The sequence below is a fragment of the Delphinapterus leucas genome, chromosome 1, assembly GCF_059928025.1.
Source record: "Delphinapterus leucas isolate spDelLeu-1000000601 "Yukka" chromosome 1, BTC_Dleu_Yukka2, whole genome shotgun sequence".
Classification (NCBI taxonomy): Eukaryota; Metazoa; Chordata; class Mammalia; order Artiodactyla; family Monodontidae; genus Delphinapterus; species Delphinapterus leucas.
The window spans coordinates 184,358,434-184,385,485 of NC_143129.1; the positions used below are offsets into that span (position 1 = coordinate 184,358,434).

General features: G+C 54.1%; 1 protein-coding gene across 1 annotated transcript; it reads right to left on the reverse strand.

Moving 5' to 3' along the window:
* Positions 1–4,814: 4,814 nt before the first annotated feature.
* On the reverse strand, positions 4,815–26,372 carry SLC45A1 (solute carrier family 45 member 1). Its single transcript, XM_022598663.3, has 9 exons — positions 26,127–26,372; positions 21,142–21,562; positions 20,462–20,554; positions 19,527–19,751; positions 12,881–13,620; positions 10,389–10,542; positions 8,878–9,054; positions 7,171–7,376; positions 4,815–5,386 (listed from the first exon to the last, which is right to left on the reverse strand). The coding sequence occupies exons 1-9, from the start codon at positions 26,235–26,237 to the stop codon at positions 5,117–5,119; spliced, it is 2,397 nt and encodes a 798-aa protein (XP_022454371.1). The 5' UTR covers positions 26,238–26,372; the 3' UTR covers positions 4,815–5,116.
* Positions 26,373–27,052: the final 680 nt, after the last annotated feature.

Genomic DNA, 27,052 nt, shown 5'->3' on the forward strand with positions numbered 1-27,052 from the left:
TTCCCCTGGGACTCGCCTGCCCTCACTGGGTGTTCTGTCCTGCGTCGTGGGCCTTCGGGGGGCTCAGTATCTGAGGGGTCCTTTCCCCGGGTCCTCGCAGGGCTCTCAGCTGCTTCAGCGAGATTCCCCCCGTGTGTAATTGTTTCTTCTTGGTCTCTCGGGGCCCCCAGGCTGAAGAAGCTGCCCGTGCATCGCCCCGACCCAGCTCTGTGCTTCCACGGGCACCCCGCTGCCCCCCTACCCGGGCACCTCGTTCCTGGACCACGTTCCAGCGTGGGGGGATGCGTGTGCCCCTTTCCTGTTCGCTGGATGAATGAACAGGCCCCGCAGAGGAAGTTGCCTTGGTGCACTGTCCAAGTGTGCTAGTGAGTTACAGGCGCGGACGAGCAGCTAGAAGTGACTTCAGCCCCATCCGGGGATCTGGCCCCTCTGCTGTGGCTCCTGGAGTGACCCCTCCCTCCCCTTCAATTTTCTTAGTCCCACACCCCACCCCACCCCCAGTCCCCAACTATGCCTGCTGCAGGATCTCGCAGCCCTTCTGGCTCCAGTCCTGGGCAAAGAGTTTTGGGTGAGATGGGGACAGCCGCTTTACGACCGTGACCTCCGGTGAACCCCTCGGGTGTGGACAGCCAGTGCTGCGAATGAGATTAAAAATAGCACTTTAGGGCACGTCCCTGGTGGTGCAGTGGTTAAGAAGCCGCCTGCCAATGCAGGGGACACATGCCGCGGAGCAACTAAGCCCGCGCATCACAACTACTGAGCCCGCGTGCTGCAACTGCTGAAGCCTGCGCGCCTAGAGCCCGGTGCTCCGCAACGAAAAGTAGCCCCCGCTCGACGCAACTAGAGAAAAGCCCGCGCGCAGCAACGAAGACCCACCGCAGCCAAGAAAAAAAAAAAAATCACTTTAATAAAGGCACTTCTTAGTAGCCCCTTTGGGCCCAGGGAGAATCCCTGAGGCCGGCAGACTGTCTTAGGGCCAGTTTCTTCTGTCTACCTGACCACTGCTTGTCACTCCCAGGTCCCCTCCACTCCCCTTATTCGTTGCACGGGCTCTGCTGCAGGTCCTGCCCCAGAGATGTGAAACTCGGTCCTCACTGACATACCCAGTCCTGGACACCAGGTGGCAGTGTCTCCAAAGCCCAGGCGCCATCCCTCTGTGTCCACCAGCCCGCCCGCCCCTCCCCCCCCCCCCCGCGACATCTGCAGCTCAGGCTGTAGGGAACAGTCAGGGCTCCCCCAACCCCCGACCCCACCCCTCGGCTGAGACGATCAGGGGAGAGGCGTGTGGGTACCACGAGTATTTTGCAAAGGAACTGATGTTTCCTGGAGGCAGGGAGCCGGGGGGCGGGGCGGGGGGGGTGGTTGGAGATGAAGGCGGGGTGTTCTGGGCAAAGGGCAACTGGAACAGGTCATGGCTGGAGCAGGGGCGAGTGATGGCCGAGAAGGGGGCTGGGGGCTGCAGGTGGGGTGAGGTGGGCACAGCCCAGGCGTGGATGTTACAGTGAGGGACAGACGCTCTCGCCCCCGTGCTAGCTTGTACACAGAAGGCCCTCGGTAAATCTTCGATGGGACCCACGACGCACCCTCAGCCCGGATGATTTCCAAGCATCGTGGCCCCAGGATCCCCCAGCCCTGAAAAGTCCCCCTGAGCTACTGCTGCCCTGGGTGCCCCGAGTGTCCAGCCCCCAACGCAGGACACCTGCTCCTCTCCTCCAAGTCTTCCAGCAGGAGGCTTCTCAGTGCCCTCGACCTCACAGCCAGGAAGAGGGCACAGCACACAAACACACCTGAGAGCAGGGAGAAGCCGGGGCGCTTCTGTCTGTTGTGGCAGATCCCAGGGAAGCCAGCTCCGTCCCCTAGAAACCTGTGGCCCTGTGTGATGGGTGTGGGGACACCTTCTCACCCAGGCCCCGTATCCCAGCCCGTGGTCCGGGGCTCGTCCACAGCCTCGGAAGCCAGAAATCAACCCGATGATGGCTGTGGTTTCACCCTGGGTTCGCAGTGCCATGCATAGCATGGCCCAGGGGCCAGCGTGCTCCCTCCAGAGGAGCCTCAAGGAACAGAGTTGACCTTCAGGTTCACGGAAGGGAAGGTCAGGTGTGGATTCAAGATGCGTGGCATGGTCCTTGTCTTGTTTTCAGTGGTCTTTGTTTTAGTCTCATCCCGGGACCACAGAGCAAAGGTCTCCCTCCCTGTCCTCTGTCCACAGATGGAACCCCGCGCTCCCTCGGGGCGGACTTCGGGGGAGCAAGACCCAGGAGGCCACGGCCAGGCAGGAGGGTGGGCAGCCAAGGCCACGGGAAGGGCCCGGGGGGCTCAGAGGCAGGTCGGGGGTCAGACTTGTGGGGCAGGCGCATGACCCTGTGGGAGCTGGGCCAGCACTTAGTGCTCGTCTCAGGGCCCAGGTCCTCCTTCCCAGCAGAGGGAGGAGATGTACTTAGCCCCCCACGGGCGAGCGGCCGTCCCTCTCATCACCATCATCACAGCTTGAGTTTTAAGTCAAGAGAGTGGTTCTCTGAGATGTGGAAATCAAGCGGCTATGGCTCTTGGTGAGTCCCGAGCCTCCTGGCTTGGATCCTGGGTTGTGTCCATGGCCACCTGCTGCGGACAGACCGGAAGGTCAGGGCAGCTTTTTGGAGCCAGGCTGATGCTCTGCTCAGACCAGGAAAGAGAGGCTGACGACAACCCCTCCCTCGTGAGAAAGGGTTCTTCGTTTACTGACAAAGTTCTAGGAAGAGTGCCCAGGGTTCGGCAAGCCAAGAGTGAGAAGGGAGCCTCCCATTGCTCATCTTTCTTGCAGATTTGACAATTCCAGGCAAAACCAGCCCAGGCCAGGGACAGCCATGCAACACCACGTTTTCTAGAAAATCCAAAGGTCTTCTAAAGCAATATAAATGTGGGGAGGATGAGTCCGGGGTCCCAGAGAAAGCATGGGACTTAAGGAAGCCCAAAGGGGCTGTGTGACTTTAAAAAGTCACCGAACCTCTCTGTGCTTCACCTACACATAGAGCGGGGTATGATGAGACCTGCCTCACTTACCTCGTGACCACGAACGGTAAAATGACATGATGTTTACCGAGTGAGTCCATGGGGAAAGGCCTCACTGATCTCAAGCAGGGCGGGCTGCTCAGAGGAGGTGGAGTTTTAGAGGGATCTTAGTCGATGAATCGGAAATCAATGGGCAGGAAGGAGGTAGAAGGACTTCACCCACGGGAAGAGCACGAGCTCAGGCAGAGTCTGTCTGGCTGAAGGGGCTGGGTGGCTGCCGCTGCACAGAGGGTGGTGGCCTCAGGGAGATGGGCGGGGCCCAGGTTGGGCGTGAGTAGCTTAGACCAGGTTTCTTAGGCCCTGGGGAGCTATGGAAGGTGCTAAGAGGGAGGAGAGGGGCTCAGACCTGTTTGCAGCTCCCCCAGCACAGGGTGGAAGATGGACGGTGAGGGCAGACTGGAGACGAGCTCGTGGACCAGGGAGGGGGTGGGGAGGAAGGGCCTGGACCCCAGGGGCCCCACGGGAGCCCCCTCAGCTCCAGGAGGGCAGGAGACAGTGGCTGAAGCGGGTCTGGGGGAAGCGTGGATGAGGTGAGAAAGCTGTGGCCCATGTGGGGAGGTGGCCAAAGTCCCCTGCAGAGGGCTGTGGTTTTTGCACCCAACTCTCCCTAACTGGTCAGGACGAGATGGTGGGACACGTTAGCTGCCCATAAACCAGACTCTCCTCAGGGGCTGGCAAGGGGCCGGGACGCCTGTTGCTTGTTTGGGCCTTCTGGTCAGTGTGTCCTGTGTGTCCCCCAAACGTCAGGACCGTGCAGTGAGGGTATGAGTGACCAGGGCCCAGTGCAGCGGGTACGACGGTGACTGGACGCACCCCTCCCTGCTCGGCGTGCACGGTACGGGGAAAGGACCCGCCCGGGTGCACCAGGAAGGGGCCCAGCCAGCTCGCGGTGTCCACTGATGGAAGATGACGAGAAGCCCCGTGGCGAAGGATCTCGACACCCGCAAGAAGTCGGAGGCTCATCCAGGTCCATAAACAAGCACTGGAAGATGGTGGGCACGGGTGGGCGGGTAAAGTCCAAGGGCAGGATGGGCGTTCACCAGGGACATCGGCTCCACCTTCTGCAGTTCCCACCTTACGGGGCATTTCACAATCTGAGCTTTTGGTCCCTTGAACACACCCAGCCCCATTCTCCCTGGAATAGCTCTCTCCCGACCCCATCACCCATCCTCCTACCCTTCTGTGTTCTCCCCAGCACTTGGCATCATTCTCAGGCCTAGAAGCCAGTGTATTGTCTGTCTCTCCTCCTGTCGCATCAGCTCCATGAGGCAGAGCCTTGATGCTCACAGTTGGGTCCCCAGCACCTACCACTGCCTGCCACTCCCAGGGCCCTTGATGAGTATCTGCAGGGTGGATGGATGGATGGATGGACGGATGGATGGATGTGTGGATGAGTGGGTGGATGGATGGATGGATGGACGGATGGATGGATGTGTGGATGGATGGATGGATGGATGGATAGATGGATGGCTGGGTGGATGAATGGATGGATGGGAGAATGAATGAATGAATAAGTGAGTGACTGAATGGGTGTGAAGTCTTCTGACCCAAAAGCATCGTCTGCTCTAACTCTGTTCTGGGAAGCAGTGTACAGTTAGGCTCTCTGCACGCCAGCACTGTGGACATTCGGGGCCGGATCGTTCTTTGCTGTGTGTGTGGTCACCCTGCGCACTGTAGGGTGTTTACAGCCTCCCAGGCAGCAGCAAAGTTGTGACAACCCAAAATATCTTCAGACGTTGCCAGGTGTCTTCGGGGCAGGGGGTAGGGGTGGGAGGCGGGGTGCAAAGCTGCAGCTGGTAATATAGATAGATAGATATATGCATAAATGATACAGCCCCCTCCCCAAGTCCCCGTGACGAGTGGCCCAATCCCCAGGTGACCTCTCACCCCTCGGGGAGCCACACTGGAAACCGTAGGCTTTGCTGCTGCCGTTTATTGATTTACCACATATTTACATCCCATCAGGAAACCCGTCACGCCTCCATCCACCAGGGCCCTGTGGGTTTCCGCCGGCTGGCCTGCTCCCGAACCAGGCCCAGGCTCGAGGCCGAAGCCATGGCTCTGGATGTCAGACATTCAGCAGGAGGGGCCGGTGCTCCTCGGCGGTGGCAGCGTCACTGGGAGGGATTTCGTAGACGACAAACAGGGAGGAGTACAAGCAGCCCAGGAAGGACACCAGGCTGGAGAAGTACATCACCCCGTTGGCGCTGCCCACAGCCGAGGTCAGAGGCCCTAGCACCAGGGACACCAGGATCTGGGCCAGGAAGTACTGGCAGCTCAGCAGGGAGATGTCCACGCCCATGCCCCGGCGGGTGCCGTCGGCGCTGGACCCTGCAAACTGACCAGAGATGTGCGTCAGCTGGACCAGGCCCCCTGCGGCCCTGGGACCCAGCACCCATGCCCAGCAGCTTACGTCCTCCGGGCCCCACGTGATGATATTTGTGTTCTGAGATGACGACAAGAAAAGGAACCCGCAGCCAGCAGGGGCTGGCACGGCCTCTTCCCGGTCTCCCACCTCTAAAGGAGATGCAGGGCCTGCCGGCCCGGCCCCCTCCGCTCCAGCTCCGCCCTCTCTGAACCCTTGTCCCTACGACGCCTGTCGTGCTCAGAGATCCCAGGGTCTACAGCGCTGCTCCTCTGGCCTGTGGCCTCCACCTTGGATGTCAGGCTCCCTCCGCCCCCAGCCAGCACCACGCTGGGAACAGAGGTGACACGTGGTCTCTGAGCAGAGCTGCCAAGTGGCAGCGGGAGTGACTCTGCCCCCAGCACAGGCCACCTGCACCCCGCGGACCGCGGCTGGGTGCCACCCGGGGTCCCGCCCGGCCTGGCCCCCCTCCCAGATGCAGCTGTGCTCCCCTCTGGGATGCAGGACAACTCCCGCCCCGCCGAGGCTGTGTTCCCGCGAATTGGTGTCACGTGAGTCCTGGGGACACCCGCCCAGCCCGTGGGGGCCACCACCATGGGAGGTCGCAGGGGAGCCCTGGACCCGCAGCCCAGCGGAGACCGCGTGTCCAGAAGACTTGACGGGCAGCAGAGGCCCAAGCCTTCCAGCGGGGTCGAGTGGCCCAAGGCCTCACATCCCCTCCCGCGGGGCAGGGCCGCCCTCCGCCGAGAACCAGCACGTCCGCGTACCCCGGTGAAGGGGGCTCCCGGGAGGTGACAAGGGGGACAGTGCGCTCAGGTCACGTGCACAGCCTGAGCACCGCCCAGGGGGAGAGTCAGCCCCCGGGGCCAGGCCTGGGGGAGGCGCCAGGGGCCCGGAGTTAAAGGGGCTGTGGGAAAGGCAGCCGTCAAGGTGGTCTTTTAGTGCGGTATTGTAAAGCCTCAAAGTCACTGCCAAAAATCTACGATGGGAGCGTTATTCGGCCACAAGAAGGAAGGCGGTAGGGACCCACTCATACACAGGGTGGATGAGCCTCGAAAACGTGAGGCTGGGAGAAGCCAGACACACAAGGCCACCTATCACGTGATCCCATTGACGGGAAGCGTCCAGGGGAGCGGAGGGCTGGAGGGGTGATGGCCAATGGGGAGGGGGCTCCTTTTGGGGGTGACGAAAATGTTCTAGAATTGATGGTGTGACTACACTAAGAGCCACTGAATCGTACACTGGAAATGGGCGAACTGTGTGGCATTGTGGTGACTTCTGCCTCAATAAAGCTGTTAAGGGAAAATCCAGCCTGAACAAAATACCAAAATTTGACCTAAAGACGGGATCCGTTTTCCTGAGTTTTCCTTTAGCCTCAGACGCCACCAGGACTCGGCTCAGCCCTGTCCCTTACCCTGTCTTTAAGTCCCCGATCTCTCGCTCAGTGTGGATTTTTGGCATTGATGCTCATTTTCACAAAAACCACATTCACGAATTATTGACCTCGACCGCTGAGTTTTTGGTGCCCACATGCCCCCAGCTGACCCCAAAGCCCCGCAGAGCCCTCTCCTTGCGGCTCTCCCAGCGCCCCCAGTTCCCTGCGCGAGCAGCTTCCTGCCGGGGTTTATGCTCTGCCGGTGCGCCCTGATCGTCTTCCCGTTTGAACAGGGCCCCGAGCTGTGCAGCGGGTCCCGGGACCCTGCTCAGGTGGAGAGTCACCTGGATGTGGGGCCCGAAGCAAGAAGGCCGGCACTCACCTGCTTGCTTTGGTAGTAATCGCACAGCAACGAGTAGGGCAGGGTGCACAGGGTGGAAAACAAAATCCCGTAGGTGATGCAGAGGGACAGAACCACGTAGAGGTTCCTGGAAAGGGTGGCAAGCCCAGTCCCCAGGCCGAAGGCCAGGTAGGCGATGAAGTACAGCGTGCGGACACTGAGGTGCTCCTCCAGCTTCTCCAGAATAGCTGCGACCCAGAGAGGAAGGTGAGCGGCGCCCCGCCTGGGGCCCCAGGCCGCCCGCCAGGCTGGCAGGCAGCTTGCCCCTGACCGGGAGACCCGATCGGGGGCCCCAGGGAGTTAAGGGACCACTGATGGGGTCGTCTGGATGGGTGGCAGGGCCTGGGGTGGCCCCCTGCACACCCAGGGGAGGCCCCCAAGTGCTGCAGCAGGTGAAGCGGTCTTTGGGTGGAAAGATCAAAGAGGCTCTAGAGTTTAGGGTTTGCGGCTGAACCCTGAGTTCTTGCACAAATCGTAGTGCTTCTGTCGCTTTCCTAACACAAGGACACTGACAGCCCCACCCCGGCCGGCCAGTGTCTAAGGGCCCTGAGGGGCCTGGCAGCTCGGGTTCCGCATGACACCCCTTTCCGGAGTCAAATACCTCGGGGCCACTTCCCCACGTCCTGGTGCCACCAAACACCCAGGCCCGCCGGGGTCCGCCAGCGAGAGCCAAGAAATTCTTTCTTAATAATGTGGTCCCTCGACCTCCTACAAAAGTCATGGTCCTGACTGTGGGGCTGGAGCTTGCTAACGGGGTCCACAGTCTGCAGCCGTCAGCTTGAGTCTGGGCTGCACCCTGTTTTTGTACCACCTGGAGCTAAGAACAGTTTTCACATTTTTAAATGTTTAAAACAAGTCCAAAGAAGACAGATCTTTTGTGGCGCATGGAAATCATACAGATCCGAATCCCGGGCACATCAGCGAAGTTTTACTGGAACTCGGCCCCGTGTGCTCATCATGCCTCGTCTGCCTCGAGGGCAGCGCCGGGTCGCCCCACCGGAGCCTGTGGCCGGAAAAGCCAAGAGGCCAGACTCTCTGGCCTTTTACTGAAAACGTGGGCGGACCCCTGAGATGAAGCCTGGGGGCTGTGCGCCGCCAGCTAGGCCACCACTGGGACGCCCCAGAACCCACAGGCACTCAGCACAGCGTCCTAGGTCCGTGGGGCACGCAGAGTCAAACCTCAGGGTCGTCTCGGCCTCCTCGCACCCATCCCACGTGTTCCACAGCCTCACTCTAGCTGCACCCCCGGTCAAACCTGCACCCTCCCTCCCTCTGGACCAGCCACCATGAGAATCGACATGGGAAGGATGGGGTAGGGGTGGCAGGTGGACGGCACACCCCCCCGGGAGTGACCTCGTGGTTTGTCCCTGGGCCCCCACGTGTCCCTCGCTTACGGGCCTGACACCCCGCCCCATCCCAGCCAGCTGCTTACTCAGGGCCGTACACACGCCCGTCCCCACCCGGCCCTGCCCCGCCGCGCAGCACCAGGCAGCGTCCCCAGCTGACCCCTGACGACGGGTCACTGGATAACGGAGAAAAAAACAGCGCTGTCTCCCCCCAAATTGGGATGCTGTATCTGCAGCTGTAAAGATACAACCTTCCTTCATTGAATGGGTACCAGCCACCCAGCCCAGGGGCCGTTATCACTCCCACGGAGGCCCCGCCCCGCTGAGCCCAGCCCACCGGTACCTGAGTAGAAGGCAGCGCTGAAGGCGTAGATGCACATCCCCCAGCAGCCCACGGTGACCCCGCTGTTGTATTTCTGATACGCTTCCGACGTGTGCGGGGCCTTGGGGTCCCCCTGAAATACCACCTCGCCCATGAAGTCCGTGTAGAAGAGAAGCATCCCCTCGAAGGAGAGCCACCCTGGGAGGGGGGAAGGGCTGGTGACGCTGGGCAGGGGCTGGCCCGTGGCCCCTCCTCCGCCCGCAGGTGGTTTTGACCAATGATTGTCAATTCAAAACTTAAAGAAGGAATTACCTATAGCTTCACCACGCAGACATGACTTTACCGCTGTTAAAATTTTGTAGGTTTCCTACCCGTCTTTTTAAAATATATATTCTTATAACATAGGCTCTGCCGCGTGAAGGTTTTGTATTCTATTCTTTCTCTGAACGTTATTGCCAGGAGGAAAGCTAACCCTCAGCTCCTCCTGTTTCCCCCTCCTCTGCAGGGGAGGCGAGAAAATGCCAGTGGGGCTCCAGCCACAGTGCGGGGGCAGGGGTCACCCGTTTACCTGGGAGAAATACATTAGGAAGGGCAAGTGTTGATAGAGATCTAATTTGCTCTGTTACCGAGAAAACCACAGCACTCCTTCCTCTGATTTCCACGTGCATTTCCTCTTTTATAGAGGAAGGAGGTGATATTTATGGGGTCTCTTGAACCCCAGTAATTATCATGCATGCTCCCTACGCCATTAAATATTCATAAACAGCCCCATCTTAATGGCAGCAAAATACTTCACAGTGTGGATCCATCTTCCCATTGTTGGACATTTACCCTTTCCCCCATCCCAGTCTTTGGCTATCGTGAGTCGTGCTGTGATAAATACCTCGCACATGGATTCGTGATAAAACCTCGGACTACATCCTTGCAAAGAACACCAAATAGGTAGGATCTCTGGGATAAAGGTGATGGGCATTTTTAAGATTCTTGCCTGTTGCCAAATTGCCTCCTAGAGGGTCATTCTGATTTACATCCCACAGTGTTTGAGAGCCTAGATTATCTCAGATTCCTCATCACCCTCAGAAGGTCAACAGCCCAACAGCAAAGAGACACCGAAGGGCATGGAACGCAAGTTGGGGCTTCTCGGTAGTCATTCGAAAGCCGAGCCTGTGAACGTGAGACCAGCACCAGACGTGTGTGTCTGTGTGTGTTTACGTCTCAGCTCTAAGCGTGAGGGGTCCAAACTGGCTTAAGACACAAGTCCCACTAGTGGGAAAGTGATGCCCCCCTTAATTGCGGGTTGCCCGAAGAGCTTTTGGTCCTGAGGATCTGGGCTCCGTGGAGACCCGGCTCTTCCTGGAGAAAAGCCCTCCCCGCGGCCCCCCCGCCCCGCCCGTCCCCACCACGTCCTGCCCCTGGTGACGCCTGGGGAGGCCGAGTGGAGGGGAGAGGCCTCCAGGCATCCGGAGCCTTGCCCCTCCCGCAGGGCCACCCGAGGGGGGCAGGACACGCGGGAGGCTTCGCCGCGAGCTCACCCAGGAAGTGGTTGAGGCAGAGGTGCCGCAGGGCCTTGGGCATGTTGCAGATGGTGAAGCAGAGGTGCCTCATGGACGGCGGCTGCCCCGACGGCTCCCTGGGGCCCGTCAGCTCACTCTCGTATTTCACGCCATTCAGTAAAATATTGGCCACCTGAAAGGGAAGCCCCCAAAAGTTCCTCCTCAGTGCATCAAACCCCAGGCACCCCTCGGAAGCGTGTGTTTTGCTTCGATGAGAAAGTGAATCAGAAACACAAACCCAGAGGCTGGGAGGGTTTGTCTTCCTGGGCGGTGAGAACTGGACACCAAACACCACCCGAAAGAGAGAAATGACTTTAAGGCGTCTCTCCAGAGACGGAAGCGGCTGAGAATCGAATTTCCCTTCGCGGTGCCTGCCTTTGGGCCACAGAGAGTAAGCTAAGACCTTGCCAAACGTGGAATACGTTTGAAAGAAAAGAAATACGGGTCAGTTGAAATTCAGACATTACGAAGTCTCATCTTTTCTGTAAGAGAGGATGTAAAAGACCGATTCCAAGGTGACTGGGCATCTGGACAGGTGGACTCCTACCTATACAGGGGTTAGGGTGGCCAACAGAGCCCGTGCAGGGAGGGAGCCGGGCACCCAGCCAGCTCCACGTCACCAGCATCTGTCAGGGCAACGCCATCGCCAAATACGCTCACTGGCTCAGTTTGCTGCCTGTTGCCGGGATGACAAGGCCTTGCCCCACCGTGGCCCCGCCTGGGCTGGGGTTGCAGACAGCAGCCAGGTGAACGGATGCCTTTGGGAGCTGGACGTCTCAAGAGAGGAGAAGGTGCCTCACTCTGGGTCCGCGCGGGAGCTTGTGCTGGGTCGGCACCTGGACGTTCCGGGTGGGTGAATGAAAAGGAAAGGAACAGCCCACGATGCCGGTTCCAAGGGCAGCTGCATCAACAGAGCTTGTCACCCACAGCTGCCGGAGGAAGACTTCAACTGACACCTATGTCCCCACTGAGCCCAGATGTGTTCATATTTAGCTCATGAACTTTACTTTCCTCCAAAACTGATTCGAAAACGGAAAGTTTTAAAAGGATTAAGAAGAGATTTTTCAACCAGAATTTAAGGACTGTATCTAGAAGCCAGGTGGAATTTCGGGAAACAGGACAGGATGACCCAGTATTGACAAAAGACTTGATGAACTGCTCTGCTGTCCTTAGGAATGAGGACGACATGCCCTTGACCCGAGCAATTAGAGAAGTGGCTTTCCTTTGCCAAGGTTGGGATTCCTTCCGGTGATTTTCAGTTCTTCAGACGCTTTCCAGATCTGAGCTTGTGGATGCTGCCCACGGGGACCTGGATGCTTCCCTGCAGGACTGGCGCCCACCTGTGCAGAGCGCTTCCTCGAGATGGGATGACATTGAGTTCAAGACACGATAGAAGTGGCCCTAAGACCGGCTCGCGGTAACACAAAGGAGGCGTGGTTAAGCTTCAAGAATTTAACAACGAAGCGAACATGCGTGGCCACCTCCCAATGTCAGCCTCCCACGAAATCAGGGGGTCTTCCCAGGCACGGGAGTGCGGGTGGGGATGTCTGACGGAGGGTCGGGCCGGCAGAGCGGGGCCTGCTTCACGGGAGACGCGGCCACATGGCAGCCGTGTCCAAGGGGCATGTCCAGGTCACCCGCCTTCAGAACTGCCCCTCTGGGGGCCTGTGAGGGTTGAACAAGGGTCATAGGCTTCCTGCTCAGGAAACTCCATCCCCTGGATGACCCTGAGGGCAGGGAGGCCCTCACGTCTACTTTAAATGAGCATAACTCTCTTTAATATAAAGTAGCCTCTTCCAAGATCACGGACTCTGAAAGCAGCTAAAATCCCACATGTCAGTTCGTGGCCTTCCAGCCAATCCTACATACAACACAGACAGCCTTCCGGAAGGTTCTCTTCTTCCCAGAACATGCCTGCGCCCTTTGGGATCCAGAGTATCGACAGCCTCTGGGCAGCCTCTGGGCTGGTTGGTTAAGGTTGCCCACCTGGGGAGGGAAGGAGGCCCCAGAAACAGCCGCCAGGTTTATGTTTTGTTTCTGTCCTTCAGGAAGACTTAGCTCAGTTGGCACTGGGCGCACACGGCCAAAGTGGGCTGGACGTGGCAGGGAAAAGACTAGGAATGACCGCAGTACACGTGATGCTGTGACAAACTCACTGGATTAGCCCTGGGCAAACGTAAGGGTGTTTAAAAGAGCCAGGCCTTTGCTGTGGCCACTGTCTTAAAGTGCGACCCCGAGCAGAGACCCTGAAGGCATCTGTGGGCTCACGTCGGGCCCAGAATCTCGACACTGACAGGGTGTAAGGATGGGGATGTCCCTGGGGCCCACCTATTAGACCCAGGTCCCTTCTGACTGATATGCCCAGATGGGCCGGGAATTCTCTTCCAGATCATCTGACGAGGGGGGACCACGCACAGCGCCCTCTGACTCCTGGCTCCCCCCTCCCCCGGCCCCCGGATGTTTGCTTTTACCTGTTGACTGAAGGTCACGTTCCTTCTCCTGCTGGTGTCGGGGCCACCTCCTCCGGCTGTGTCCGGGATGGCCAGGGTCTGGGGTCTCTTTAGGATGCCAGCCGACCGCGGCTTGGAGGTGTCCAAGGAGCCCACCCTCAGCACGTCCCCGTCGGGGCCGGTGGCCAGGGCGACGTCCCTCCGGTCCCCGAGGCCGCGGTCCCGGTGGTAGAAGCCATCGGGGGCCCGGGGGAAGCTGACACTGATTCCCTGCCTTGGGGCGCTGCCGGGGATGGTCAGGTGGCTGTCGTGGCCACCCGTGAAGCAGTCGATGAGCACGCTGTCTATGTTGGACGTGGCGAAGGACGAGGCGAACTCGTTGATGCCCGTCAGGGAACTGTCCCTGCTGACGAAGCTGCCGTACTTGGGCGTGAGGGGGCTCAGTGGGGAGATGGGGCTGGAGAAGTTGGTGTGGAGGCTGCTGGCCGGCGGGCAGGGGACTGTCTGGCCGGCGCCCTCCTCACCCAGGACAGGAGGGGAGGGAGGCAGCGGGAGGCTGGGGCTCTTCATGGCCGGCCTCTTCTCGGCCGGGGGCCGCAGGGGTCTCTCGGGGATGCTGACCAGGGTCAGGACGGTGGAGATGCTCAGGACGGCGGCCGTGAAGATGTAGATGACCCGCAGCTGCCCGCCCAGGGCTCTCCCGAAGCCGGTTTTATCCCAGTGGATCCCCCCGACCACATACCCGAACCCTCCTCCGAGACCTGGGGAGAGAAGTGGGGCAGGGAGCGGGGAAGAAAGCCCCCGAGGAAGGTGTTCGCTTCCTTACTTGATTTGTAAAATCCACCCCAAGGACCCGGATGTATCATCTGTCCCACCTACGCCCCAAAGAAAAGGAGAAGAGAATGGGATTTCCGGGGGGACCCTGGGGGACCCGGTCCCCTGCCCTTGAGGGCCGCCTGCCAGGGCATGATGACCGCCTGCCCACACTCTGGTCCCCTCTGCACACAGCGTCTTAGGAGGAGGGAAAGTGAGTGTCGACACTGGGTCACCTGTCCCCTTGGAGTCCCGCCCCTCCCCCAGCTTCAGCGCTGTGTAAACACGGGAGACCTGGTCCCCAGCACACAGACCACTGCACGTGTGCGTGCGGGAATTCACGTGGCCACCCCTGTCTTCCTCACCTGGCGACATCGTCCTTGGGCCTGACCACCGTTAAGAAAGTCACCCCTGGGCTTCCCTGGTGGCGCAGTGGTTAAGAATCCGCCTGCCGATGCAGGGGACACGGGTTCGAGCCCTGGTCCGGGAAGATCCCACATGCCGCGGAGCAAATAAGCCCATGCGTTACAACTACTGAGCCTGTGCTCTACAGCCCACGAGCCACAACTACTGAGCCCGTGAGCCACAACTACTGAAGTCCGCGTGCCTAGAGCCCGTGCTCCCAACAAGAGAAGCTGCCGCGATGAGAAGCCTGTGCACCACAACGAAGAGTAGCCCCCGCTCGCTGCAACTAGAGAAAAGCCCGCGTGCAGCAACGAAGACCCAATGCGACCAAAAATAAAATAAAATAACTAAATTTATAAAAAAAAAAAAAAAAAAGAAAGAAAGTCACCCCTCATGGGTCACCCCTGGTGGCAGCTCTTCGGGCCCCGGAGCCACCGGGGAACAGGGGGGTGCAGGAATCTGGTCCTTTCCTCTGATCCCACTCACTGATCCCACGGCCTCAGGGACCCAACAAACAGCCAATGGTTCACACAGCACACCATGAAAATGTAGGTGATGCCACACGGTGCCCGGCCAGTGGCAAAATACATTCTCACCTCCAGAAAGTGCCATTTCCTCCCTCCCAGCGCTGGGCTCCCAATGGCAGAGCAAGGCCAGGCGCCAGGGCTCCATCCGCCCAGCCCCTTTGCAGCCACATCACGCATCTTAGGTGCTTTTCTATTTTGAGTCCAGCTATACTCTGACCAGGCTACTGGTTGGGATGAGTAAAACTCTTGGTTTACTCTTGGAGATGCAGGGGAACCTGCATCCGACCAGCAGGGGCCCTCCCTCCCCTCCACTTGGGGAGATCCAGCCATGTCAGGAGTTGACCTTTTCAACAGAATCGCCTGTGGAAAGGCCTGGACTCAGACACATTCAGCCCAACCTTCCACATGTCCCTATGGTGGGACCTGACCCTGAATCTAGTTATTTAATGGCTTTCTGTAGAACTTCATTTGTTCCAGACTCTTCTTACGGGCCTCTTAATCTCATATCCAGCCCCCCCCGCCCCCCCCACCAGCTTTATTATTCTTAACTTTCCACATTCATGGTCCTAATTAGCTTCCCCCACTCCTTCTGAAGACACAGTTGCAGTTTGGTGACCCTTAATCAAGGTCAGAGTTGCGAGAACTTTATGCACTATTTTTTTTTAAATGATCGAAGTGATACATTTGCACAGTCGAGGAACTATACTCAACAACAAAGAAACAAACAACCTGATTCAAACAATGGGCAAAGGACTTGAATAAACATTTCTCCAATGATAGACGCATGGCCAACAAGCACATGGAATAATGCTCAACATCACCGATCATTAGGGAAATGCAAATCAGAGCCGCAGTGAGATACAACCTCACATCCGTTAGGATGGCTACTATCGAACAATTTTTAAAAACCCAGAAAACAGTAAGTTGACGAGGAAGTGGAGAAGTTGGAACCCTTGTGCAGTGTTGGTGGGGATATAAAATAGCACAGCTGCTGTGGGAAACAATAAGGAGGCTCCCCCAAAAACTAAAAATAGAATTACCCAGCAATTCCACTTCTGGATAGAGGCCCCAAAAGAACTGAAAGCAGGGTCTTGAAGAGATATTTGTACACCCATGCTCACAGCAGCATTATTCACAATAGCTAAGACGTGGAAGCAACCCAAGTGTCCATCAAAGGATGAATGGATAAGCACAGTGTGGTCTATAAATGCAATGATATATTATTCAGTCTTAAAAGAGTAAGGAATTCTAACATACGCTACAACATGGATGAACCTTGAGGACATTATACTCAGTGACATAAGCCTGCCACAAAGACAAATACTGTTTGATTCCGCTCACATCGGTTCCTTAGAGCAGTCAAATTTGTAGAGGCAGAAAGTAGAATGGTGGTTGCCAGGGGCTGGGGGAGGGGAGATTGGGGAGTTATTATTTAATGGTTATAGAGTTTCAGTGTTACAAGATGAAAAGCGTTTCGGGGGTGGATGGCGGTGATGGCTCCACAACAGTGTGAGAGTATCACAGAACTGTACACGTAAAAATGGCTAAGATGGTAAATTTTATGTTATGTGTATTTTAACACAATTTTAAAAGAGGAAGAAAAAAACTAATTCGGAAGAGTACAGACCTTCATGTACTTACTACAGAATTACATCCTGATAAAGCCATTGTAAGTTGAAAATATCATAAGATGAAAATGCATTTAATACACATTCCTATATATAAAACAGATAACCAACAAGGACCTACTGCATAGCACAGGGAGCTATACTCAGTATCTTGTAAAAATCTATAAGGGAAACGATCTGAAAAAGATTTTATATATGTATATATAAATATATGTATAACTGATTCACTTTGCTGTACACCAGAAACGAACACAACATTGTAAATCAACTATACGTCAATTTTTTAAAAAGGGGAAAAAAAAGAAAATGCACTGAATACACCTAACCTACTGAACATCATCGCTTAGCCCCGCCTACCTTACACATGCTCAGATCACTTCCATTAACCTACAGCTGGGCCAAAGCATCTAGCACAAAGCCTATTTTATAATAAGGTGTTGACCGTCTCATGTAATTGACTGATGACTGTCCTGAAAGTGAAAAACAGAACGGTTGTCCGTGTAGGGTTGTTGACCCTCGAGATCACAGGGGTGAACGGGAGCTGCCGCCCAGCATCACAGGAGAGGATCGGACTACATATCGCTAGCCCAGGAAAGGGCAAACTTCAAATTCAAAGTACAGTTTCCACTGAATGTGTATAGCTTTTGTCAAGGCAAAAAAATCGTTAAGTCAAACCATCATAAGTTGGGGACTGTCTATATAAGATAAAAAACTAATTCCTTCTTCCGACCCTCCAAACTCCTGCCTGCCTGGACCCACGCAGAAGCTCCCTGGACCCATGTGCATACGGGATTGTAAAGAGAGATGAACAACGACGTTTTCTAGAAGAAGCGACTGAGGCTTGGAGAGGCCGAGCAGTTGCCTAAAGTCCCACCATGAACAGGAGGAAAAGCACAAACTGATTCAGGATTTCAGCTCCTGGGCCACCCCGGCCTCTTCATGCAGGTCCTACACATATGACATCTTTCCCTGGATTTTTAGAAATCTTTTCCATTGCTATTATAAATGGGATAGTTTATTTTAGAACAAGATAAGTGTTTTATATACAAACACTAGAGGTATTGATTTTTATATGATACTTTGATAAGCAAACATCATACTGAATTCTCTTACTGTTTTGCAGTTGATTCCCTTGAAGGTTTTGTTTGTTTTATTTTTAAACAATTTATTTACTTATTTATATTTTTGGCTGCCTTGGGTCTTCGTTACTGTGCGCGGGCTTTCCCTAGTTGCAGCGAGCGGGCGCTACTCTTCATTGTGGTGTGCGGGCTTCTCATTGTGGTGGCTTCTCTTGTTGTGGAGCACGGGCTCTAGGCACATGGACTTCAGTAGTTGTGGCTCGTGGGCTCTAGAGCACAGACTCAGTAGTTGTGGCGCACAGGCTTAGTTGCTCTGCGGCGTGTGGGATCTTCCTGGACCAGAGCTCAAACCCATGTCCCCTGCATTGGCAGGCGGGTTCTTAACCACTGTGCCACCAGGGAAGTCCAAGCACAGGCTCTTTGTTTTTTCTTCCTTTCAATTTTATTGAAGTAGAGTTGATTTACAGTGTTGTGTTAATTTCTGCTGTACAGCAAGGTGATTCAGTTATGCATATATATTCTTTTTCATCTTCTTTTCCATCATGGTTCATCACAGGATATAGGATATTAGTTCCCTGTGCTGTACAGTAGGGCCTTGTTGTCGATCCATGTTATATATAATAGTTCGCATCCGCTAACCCCACACTCGCAGTCCAGCCCTCCCCCAGCACCCCTCCCCTTGGTGGTCATTCCCGCCTCCTTCCCGACTTCAGTGGGAATGTTTCTCATGTCTGGCATCAAGCGCAGCACAGGTGTGTGCGTGTGTGTGTACACACAGTCAATTGTCATTATTCACGGATTCCATATTTCAAATCTACCTACTCAGTAAAATTGATTTGTGACCCCAATAAATACATATGTAACACGCAATCACTCTCGGATACGTGCAGAACAGTGAAAAAAAAATTTTTTTTGCCCGGCTTGTGGGATCTTAGTTCCCCGACCAGGGATTGAACCCGGGCCACAGCAGTGAAAGCGCCAAGTCCTAACCATTGGTCCACCAGGGAATTCCCAGAGCAGTGAAAGAGTCGCCCGACACACACGGTCCCGGCTAAGACTTTCCACAGTGATGTTCTGCCTTCTTGTTTCAACTCTCACACTGTCAACAACCATCCTTTTCATAGTCTATGTGGGCGCTACATATTTGCAGTTTTGTGCTTTTTTGGGGTGACACGCTGTTTAGTTGACAGCCCCCAAGTGTAGCGCTACCGCTGTCTAGGGTTCCCAAGTGCCCGGTGCCCGCGACGTGTCTTATGGGGAAAATATGTGAGTTAGACGAGCTTCGTTCAGGCATGAGTCATAGTGCTGCTGGCCGTGAGTTCAATGTTAATGAATCCGTGATATATACTAAATAAGATGTCTTTAAACAGAAACACATAGAACAAGGCTATGTATTGATCCGTTGACAAAAATGATGTGGCCAGAGGTTCGCAGGAACCTAACCCTGTATGTCTCCACGGGCCATGATTCGAGGTTGGCTAATTCAGAGCTCGTGACGCCTTTGAACGACACAACTACCTGAATAACGAGAATCAACGATGTATAACACTATTTACACACGGTTATATACACACATACAGAGCTATATACGCACATATATGCATATATATCAACGATATCTTCCATAAAAAAGAATGAAATCATGCCATTTGCAGCAACATGGATGGACCTAGAGATGATCATACAAAGTGAAGTAAGCCAGACAGAGAAAGACAAATCTCATATGATATCGCTTATATGTGGAATCTTAAAAAAAAAAATGATACAAACGAACTTATTTACAAAACAGAAGTAGACCCACAGACATAGAAAACAAACTTATGGCTACTGAAGGGGAAGGAGCGGGGAGGGCTAAATTAGGAGTCTGGGATTAACATACACACACTCCTATATATAAAATAGATAAACAACAAGGACCTACTGCATAGCACAGGGAACTCTACTCAATATATTGTAGTAACCTATAAGGGAAAAGAATCTGAAAGAGATTCAGATTATATACATATATAACTGAATCACTTTGCTGTACACCTGAAACTAACACAGCATTGTAAATCAACTATACTTCAATAAAAAAAGAAATATAGATTAAAATATAGATATTATAGTATATAATATGTGTACTGTTGACATATGTGGTTTGAGAGGCGCACTTTCAAACACGTCCGTGCTCGCCCACGTCTTTGCATTTTGTCCCAGTTGCACAGAACCTTACCTGCCAGGAGGGCATGGATGTTCAGGCCGCGGTCCTGATCGGCGGGGCTGCACACGTCCATCATGTACGCGTGGCTGGGGCTATCGGCCGAGTCCGCGCTGAAGTCCATCAGCGCCACGCCGCACACCGTGAGGAGGATGCCCCACTTGTGGTCGTGGGCCGTGTCAGCCAGCGCCGTCCCGATGTCCCTGCCGTTCAGCAAGAGTGAGAGGCCCAGCAATGCGCCTGGGGATGGAGAACAGAGTCACCAGGGAAGCGCGGCCCTGCCGGCCCGGCGTCCACCACTTCAGGCTGAAATCTTTTTTTTTGCGGTACACGGGCCTCTCACTGTTGTGGCCTCTCCCGCTGCGGAGCACAGGCTCCGGACGCGCAGGCTCAGCGGCCATGGCTCACAGGCCCAGCCGCTCCGCGGCATGTGGGATCTTCCCGGACCAGGGCACGAACCCGCGTCCCCTGCATCGGCAGGCGGACTCCCAACCGCTGCGCCACCAGGGAAGCCCCAGGCTGAAATCTTTAGGGCCCCAAGAACTCCTTTTTAATCAAACCTTAAGCACTTGGATCAGGGTTTTTATTTCATCAAGCATAGCAGGAATGATATAGACTTTATTAACTATTTTTTTTTTTGGCCGTGCTATGCAGCTTGCGGGATCTCAGCTCCCCAACCAGGGGTTGAGCCAGGCCCATGGCAGTGAAAGCCCGGAATCCTAACCACTAGGCCACCAGGGAACTCCCCTATTAACTCATTTTTAAAAAGTGATCAAAATGAGATATTTTCACAGTTAACCCAGACTGGATTACAGGGTGCTCCCCGCTACCACACCAGTGACACGACCTGGATAACTGTTTTGGTCAACACTCTTCTAGATTTTCCTAAGAGGAAGCAGTTGGGGCCTTTTTTCTTTTTTCCGTTTTATTTCAATTCCAAAACAACAGACCTATAGCCAGGACAAGAATGAAAGGGCGTCTCCTTCCAAACCTTGAGGTACATCGGTCACTCCAAGCGCCCAGCAGTGGTTGCAGTAGGAATCCTGAAACAGAGCAGGTCAGTGGTCACTGCTGAGGTCCCCATTGTACATGGGGACCAACACCGAAGAGCTTCATCAGATTCCTGAAACACCTGCGCTCAAACGTCCCCAGGGCATCAAAAGAATAAGACGATGAAACTCAGAGTCAGCAACAGAACCCTGAGCTAGAAAACAAAAGATAACCAGGCTCTTGGAATCACTCAGCTTCTCCTTAAATTTTCTACTTAGGCCCCTACAAGGCACGAAGGAGCCATGACCTTCTTGGGAATCCAAGAAAGACCAGGACCTCCCAGACCCAAACCACCCCCAGCTGTACTGCTTGTCTCCCCTGACGACACCGCCTGGCACGGGATGGTGGAATCCTTGGGGTCTGCTGAAGTCTGGTCCTTTATCTGGTTTAGATAAAGTCACTTAAGATACGGGGTCTGACCGGCCATACCTGTGTTCTGCTACAGCCCCACACAACTGGGGGACTTACTCTGTCCCCTCCCTTGTCCCCCTGGGGACCCTCAAGCTTCCTCCACTGAGGTTTCTGGAAGCTTCTGGGGAGGTTTCGGAGGCCATCACGGGCGGGCCGAGTGGGGGCTCACCGAGGATGGGGCTGACGAACCACACGAGGCTGTAGAGCTGGTCGGGAAGGCCCATCTGCAGGAGCACCGGGGTCACGTACGCCGTCTCCATGGCGTAGCTGAACTCGATGCCGAAGAGGACGCAGCCGTTGAAGAGCAGCTCCCGGAAGGACCTCTGGGGGTGCAGGTCCCCGAAGCCCACCAGCTCGACTGGACACGGGGTGTTAGGGGGCGGGGGCGGCGATGGCCGGATGCACTTCCTCCTCTTGGGGTGTCGTTTGAAGTTGTTGGCCCGGTGGCTGATGTGCCGGGTCATGGACCCCGAGTAACTGGCGATCGGGGGCCTCCAGAGGTCCTGAGGGGTCAAGGAGGGGAAGAGGGCCTCTCCCGGAGGGGCGCTGCTCACCGGGGAGGTCATCGTAGGGGGAGCCGGTGGGTGCTCCTGTGGGGAAAGCCCGTTTGGGGGCAGCCGTCACCCGCGGGGCCTCCACCACGCGAGCTCATTTGTCCCGGTGGCTCTGTCCCTCCACCCCCCGTGGCACCGCTCACCCGTCCACGTGGGAAAGGTGAGTTCACTCGGGGGTCCCGTAGAGCCGACACCGAGCCCCCGGAGTGGAGCCTGCTGTATGGACGGTGTCCCTGGGCCTCACTTTCGCATCGGGGCAGCCCGCCTGCCCGGGGAGACCAGAGCCAGAGAGAGGATCAAATCCTTCAGGTCCCCGCACTAAAACTCAAAGGGACGGCTCCCCAGACAGGCTGTACCGGGAGGGCCCAGCAAAGAACCACGAAGAGTGGGAGCCACCAAGAGCCCCGTGGCTGCCCTCAGGCCGCAAATGTTGCCGAGCTATGTTAGGACCTGTGGCCCATTTCCAGGGCTAATTTTGCCCTTCCCTGCAGGCCCCAGGGGAGCAGAGGGGGAGACCAGGCACCCTGGGGGGAGACAGGACTCACAGGCACCCTGAGCACTTGTAAGTGGTGAGGGGACAGCCCTTCCTTCTCGGGATGGAGAGTCACACCCTCCCTAATACCTGGGTTTCCTCTCCACCCTAAGCCGGAGGACCCAAACCTAAAAGCCGCCAAATGAGTTCAACTCAAGTCTTTTCCTTTTACATCAGCTGGACAAATGAATCTTCAGTCGAGTCAGGAGAACTGAGACTTTCATAGTGTTTGAAATGCTCTCTTTAAAGAAATAAACCGACTCCCTGAATCCTGCTTGTTATAGGCAACACACTGAATAGGGATACAGTTTACAAAAAAAAAAAAAAAAAAAGTGAGGGACAGAAAGAATCCGGGAGGGTGAGAAATAGATTTTCCTCCATCCTCAAATTATTTTTTTGAGGAATTTTTGCAACGCCCTCGCCCTGGGTAGGGAATTAGCAGGCGTGTAGGTTAATTCACAGACACTCCTGCCTCCTCTGTCCCCCACCTCCCTGGGGTTTACAATGTGTGCCACTCGGAGACCTGCCCTTGGGCATCCAACTGTTTTCACTGCTTAGAAATGAATCTAGATTGTAAATATTAAAGGAATAGATTCTAGCATGTTGACCTGTGCGTTTTAGCCAATGTCAATTTTACTAAGCACAGGGAGAGGAAAGCTACTAAGATCAGAGGGAAAGAGACAGATAAAAACATGAGAGGGGGAAGTTCTGCATTGGGTTTGACCTCTGTGACACAGCTCACCTCATCTGTATCACAAAAAAGCAATCGCCTAAATTTCCTTTGGAGTCCTTCCTGGGAAGTAGGCCCTAAACCCGAGACGACATTCCCAACATTGATAGGTTTCCTTACAAGAACACTTGTTATTTACCGAGATAAATAGTAGAGGCTTTCTTTCAAAATTAGTTAGTTTTTTTTTTTTTTTTTTTGCGGTACGCGGGCCTCTCACTGTTGTGGCCTCTCCCGTTGCGGAGCACAGGCTCCAGACGTGCGGGCTCAGCGGCCATGGCTCACGGGCCCAGCCGCTCCGCGGCATGTGGGATCTTCCCAGACTGGGGCACGAACCCGTGTCCCCTGCATCGGCAGGCGCACTCTTAACCACTGTGCCATCAGGGAAGCCCCATCAAAATTAGTTTTTACGCTTTAGAAATGAGGCCCTTATTTCTGACTTTAACTTACTGTACACCCTCCATCACACTCTTGCTAGTCGATAACTTCCTTATGAATCACTCTGAAATTCCTTATCACTCCAGATGTGCATCCCAAACTCCCCCACTACCCCACCCACTCGGGGATTGTCTTCCTTCTCTTCAGAAGACACCAGTGGTAGAAATGATTTATTCTGGAGACGTCCCAGCAGGATTCAGAACGCAACATGTTAACGCAATAAACCATCCACCAATCCATCCATCCATCCATCCATCCACCTACCCATCTTCCCACCCATCCACCCATCCATCCACATCCACATATACACCCATCCATATACATATCCACCACCCGTCCTCTAATCTACCCAACCTACCCGTCTACCCATCCACTCTTTCAAACATCCATCCATCCATCCATCCATCCATCCATCCATCCATCCATCCATCCATCCTTCCACTTGCCCACCTACCCACCCATCCTCCCATTTGGCTGAGTACTGAATACCAAGACACTGAATTTATAGAGATAAAAGAAAGACATAGTTCTTGCCCTCAAGTTAGGTGAAACAGTGGAGGAAAGACATGCTAAGCAGTGGGAACCACCCATGCAAAGGAGCTCTGTGCACCAGTTGGGCACAGTGGCGATGTGGTGATGAGAGATGAACCCATCAAGAAGGGATTAGTTGACCAGGAAGACTTGGTACGAGGTAGATTTCACACCAAGATGGCAGGGAATGACATAACCAGCGAATCAGTCTGCTCTCGCTTCTAGAAAAGGTATATCTTATGACCTTAAAAAAATCTCACGCTCTCCTCTACAACAAGAGCAGAGGGTACCTAAGAACTATGCAGACAAGTAATACTTCACTAAAAACATAATCCACTTACGAAGATTAAGTCAAGTTTTTAAAAAATTAAACTTTTAAGCTAAAAGCATCTTGTTTATGTTCCTCACGGGTCTCACTCAGGCCCTTGTACATAGTAAATACTCGAGAAAAAATGGCTGGTCTTGCCTTCACAAACCCAGGTGGTTGTTAGCTGACCCTGGAGCTTCATTCATTAATATCATAGAAATAGAGGACCCGCTGGAACACCGCATAATAAGACTGTCTCCTTAGAAGTCAGAAGGAAGACCTTAGCCCAGGTGTGTCAGAGAGCTTAACCTGACTTCACCTGTCTGGGCACAGCCCCGCACCTGCCTCGGTGGCTAACTCCCTCTGTGCCTCTCTACCTGCCCCTTCAGGCACAGGACGCCTCTCTTTCCTGTTGGCATTTTACCCCCATAAAGTGAACTTAAGTGAACACGCGTTAGAAACCTTCCCTTTCATTTTAGAATGAAGAACCATGGGCCCCGTCTGGAAGAATTTTAGCCTCACACAGCATAAGGCGGAAGTATATTTTTGAAAAGGGAGGATATCTGACCCACTTAAAATGGACTATGTAAATAGTCCATGTCTCTACCTGTGATGTGACAATTTCACCATCACCTGCCCACCACCTCCAGCTTTAAAACACAGCCTGCAGCCCGTCCTAGCAAAAGTGAGACCCTCACCGCCCCCATCCTACACCCCGCCCCCCGACACACATCTGAACCGGAATTAAACCTGAGCTTGAACAGAGTCTTCACTAAGGCTTCCCCTTCAAGTTTGGGCGATCAGGGTTACCACTTTTATTTAAAAATACATATATTAAAAGCTGTCCACGGAAGTTTATTCTAAGAACTACTGAAAATTCACTTTTGAATGTTATAAAAAAGAAAGTAAAATGTAAACTAGTAAAATAGAATTTTAATACAAATATTCATCAGACCATCTCGATCACACTGTATTACCGTTTACTCGGCCCCCCCCAAATGTGCACATATTCCTGGACCCCCCAGGTTATATGCTGGGTCCACTGTGCTTCTAGAATACAGAGGATGTTTCAAGGAATGAATCCCTCAAATTGTGTTACGGGATGACTAAGCGGCAATAGATTCATAAAAATAAACAACGTCCACGTAATTCGAATGCTTAAAATTACCCCACTCTGACCTCAAGTCGTTTCCTCATTTCTCTACGTGAAACCAGGCTTCCAACTGTGGGGTGACATGGGGCCACAGCCCTTCCCTGTCCTTCCTTCTACCAATTCTCAAAGTTTATACTTCAAGGAAATCTTCCCAGACCAGTAAAGGGCTCTATGGACTTCAGGGGATGTATTTAACCAGCTACTTGCTCAATTGTGTGCCGCCCACTTCTCACTTTTGACCTGTGGCAATCTAGCCCCTGCCTGACGGCCAACTGATCCCCAAACCCCCGGTGAGGCACACATTGAACTTTCATCAGCACCTGGTTCTACTTCCCTATAAAAACTGAAAAACAAAAGCATTACGATAACCCCACAAACGACTTGTCGAGGACAGAATGAACCGAACCGCTGTAACCCTCCCGTCTCAGCCTCAGCATGTTACCCTTGACGAGAAAGCAGAAGCCCTTGGTGCTCATCATAAACTTAATCCTGGGATGCTGAGACAGATTATCCCAGGGCCCCAGCCATCCAGAGCATTCATTAAGCCTCTGGCGGGAGGTGAACCGGAAGCGGATGACACCTGCCCAGGTGACCCGGGAACAGGCCTCCGGCACCCATAAGCAGAGCTTAAGCCTGGGGCAAATTCCAGTGTTCAATCTCTTTCCTTGCAAATGTGAAATAAATCTGTCACCCAACTGCTACCCTTCTCAGGGCGGGAGAGTTCTGCACTCAGGGGGCGAGACGTGGGCTCCACTGACAGTTCAATTAATTAGACATCCAAGGGGAACAAAGGTCTCGGTGCCAACCTCCAGTCCCAATCCTGGCACTCTGATTACCCTGGGGCCTAAGCCGCGACTCTCCCAGCACAGAGCCGGGAAGCTGTGCGGAGGGCACAGGAGGAAATGGAGGTACCTGTGGGTCCAGCCAGGAGGCATCCCTTTCCGAGGCCGGGGTCCTGCCTGCCCCGGTCGCAGCTCGGGTCCCGGCCCGGCCGCCCCCGGCCCGCCACTGCTCCTGCAGCATCACCCCGCGGGGCGGGGCCGTGACGTCACGGCTGCATCCTAGCCAGGCTTCATCCTCGCCGCCTACCGCCGGTACCCGCAGAGCATCCTTAAAGCGGCACCGCCCTGCAGTCCGCCGCGGAGGCGCTGGACCCCGCGCAGGGCCCCCACCCCTCGCCAGTCGCTCATCCTCCTGAAGTTTAAAGGCCGGCAGAGTCTGCAAGGAAAGCTCCAGAAACAGGCCCGCTATGACTTCCGCGGGCTGAGGCGTTCTGGCCTTGGTGGGCCCCTTTCTCCATAAAAAAAAAAAAATATATATATATATATGTATATATAATTATATATATTAAATATATATAATATACATTATAATTGTATATTATATATTATAATTATATATAATATACAATAATTTTATATTATTATATATATAATTTTATTTTACAGCTGTGTTGGTTTAAAGATTAATATATTAATGCTGTATATTAAAACATTTCCCTTGGCCTAAGAGTTCTTTTTTTTTCCCCCTTCTGATTTTAAAAGAAATGAACCCATATTTGAGGATCCCTAAAAGCACTGTGTGCTCTGGACACTGCCCACTGTACAGAATAAGTTGATCTTGCCTAGAAATATTATACTGCATTCACTTATTCCCTTAACCGATGTATCAGGTGCTACTCTGGCCCAGCTCTACCCTAGGGACTGGGGATACAACAGTGAACAAACAGGCAAAAGTTTCTGGCCCTGTGGCATGACATTGTAGAGAGGGAGAGACACACTGAACAAGACAAAGAACATAAATACATGGTAAGTCAGAAGACAGTCATCCCCAGAGAA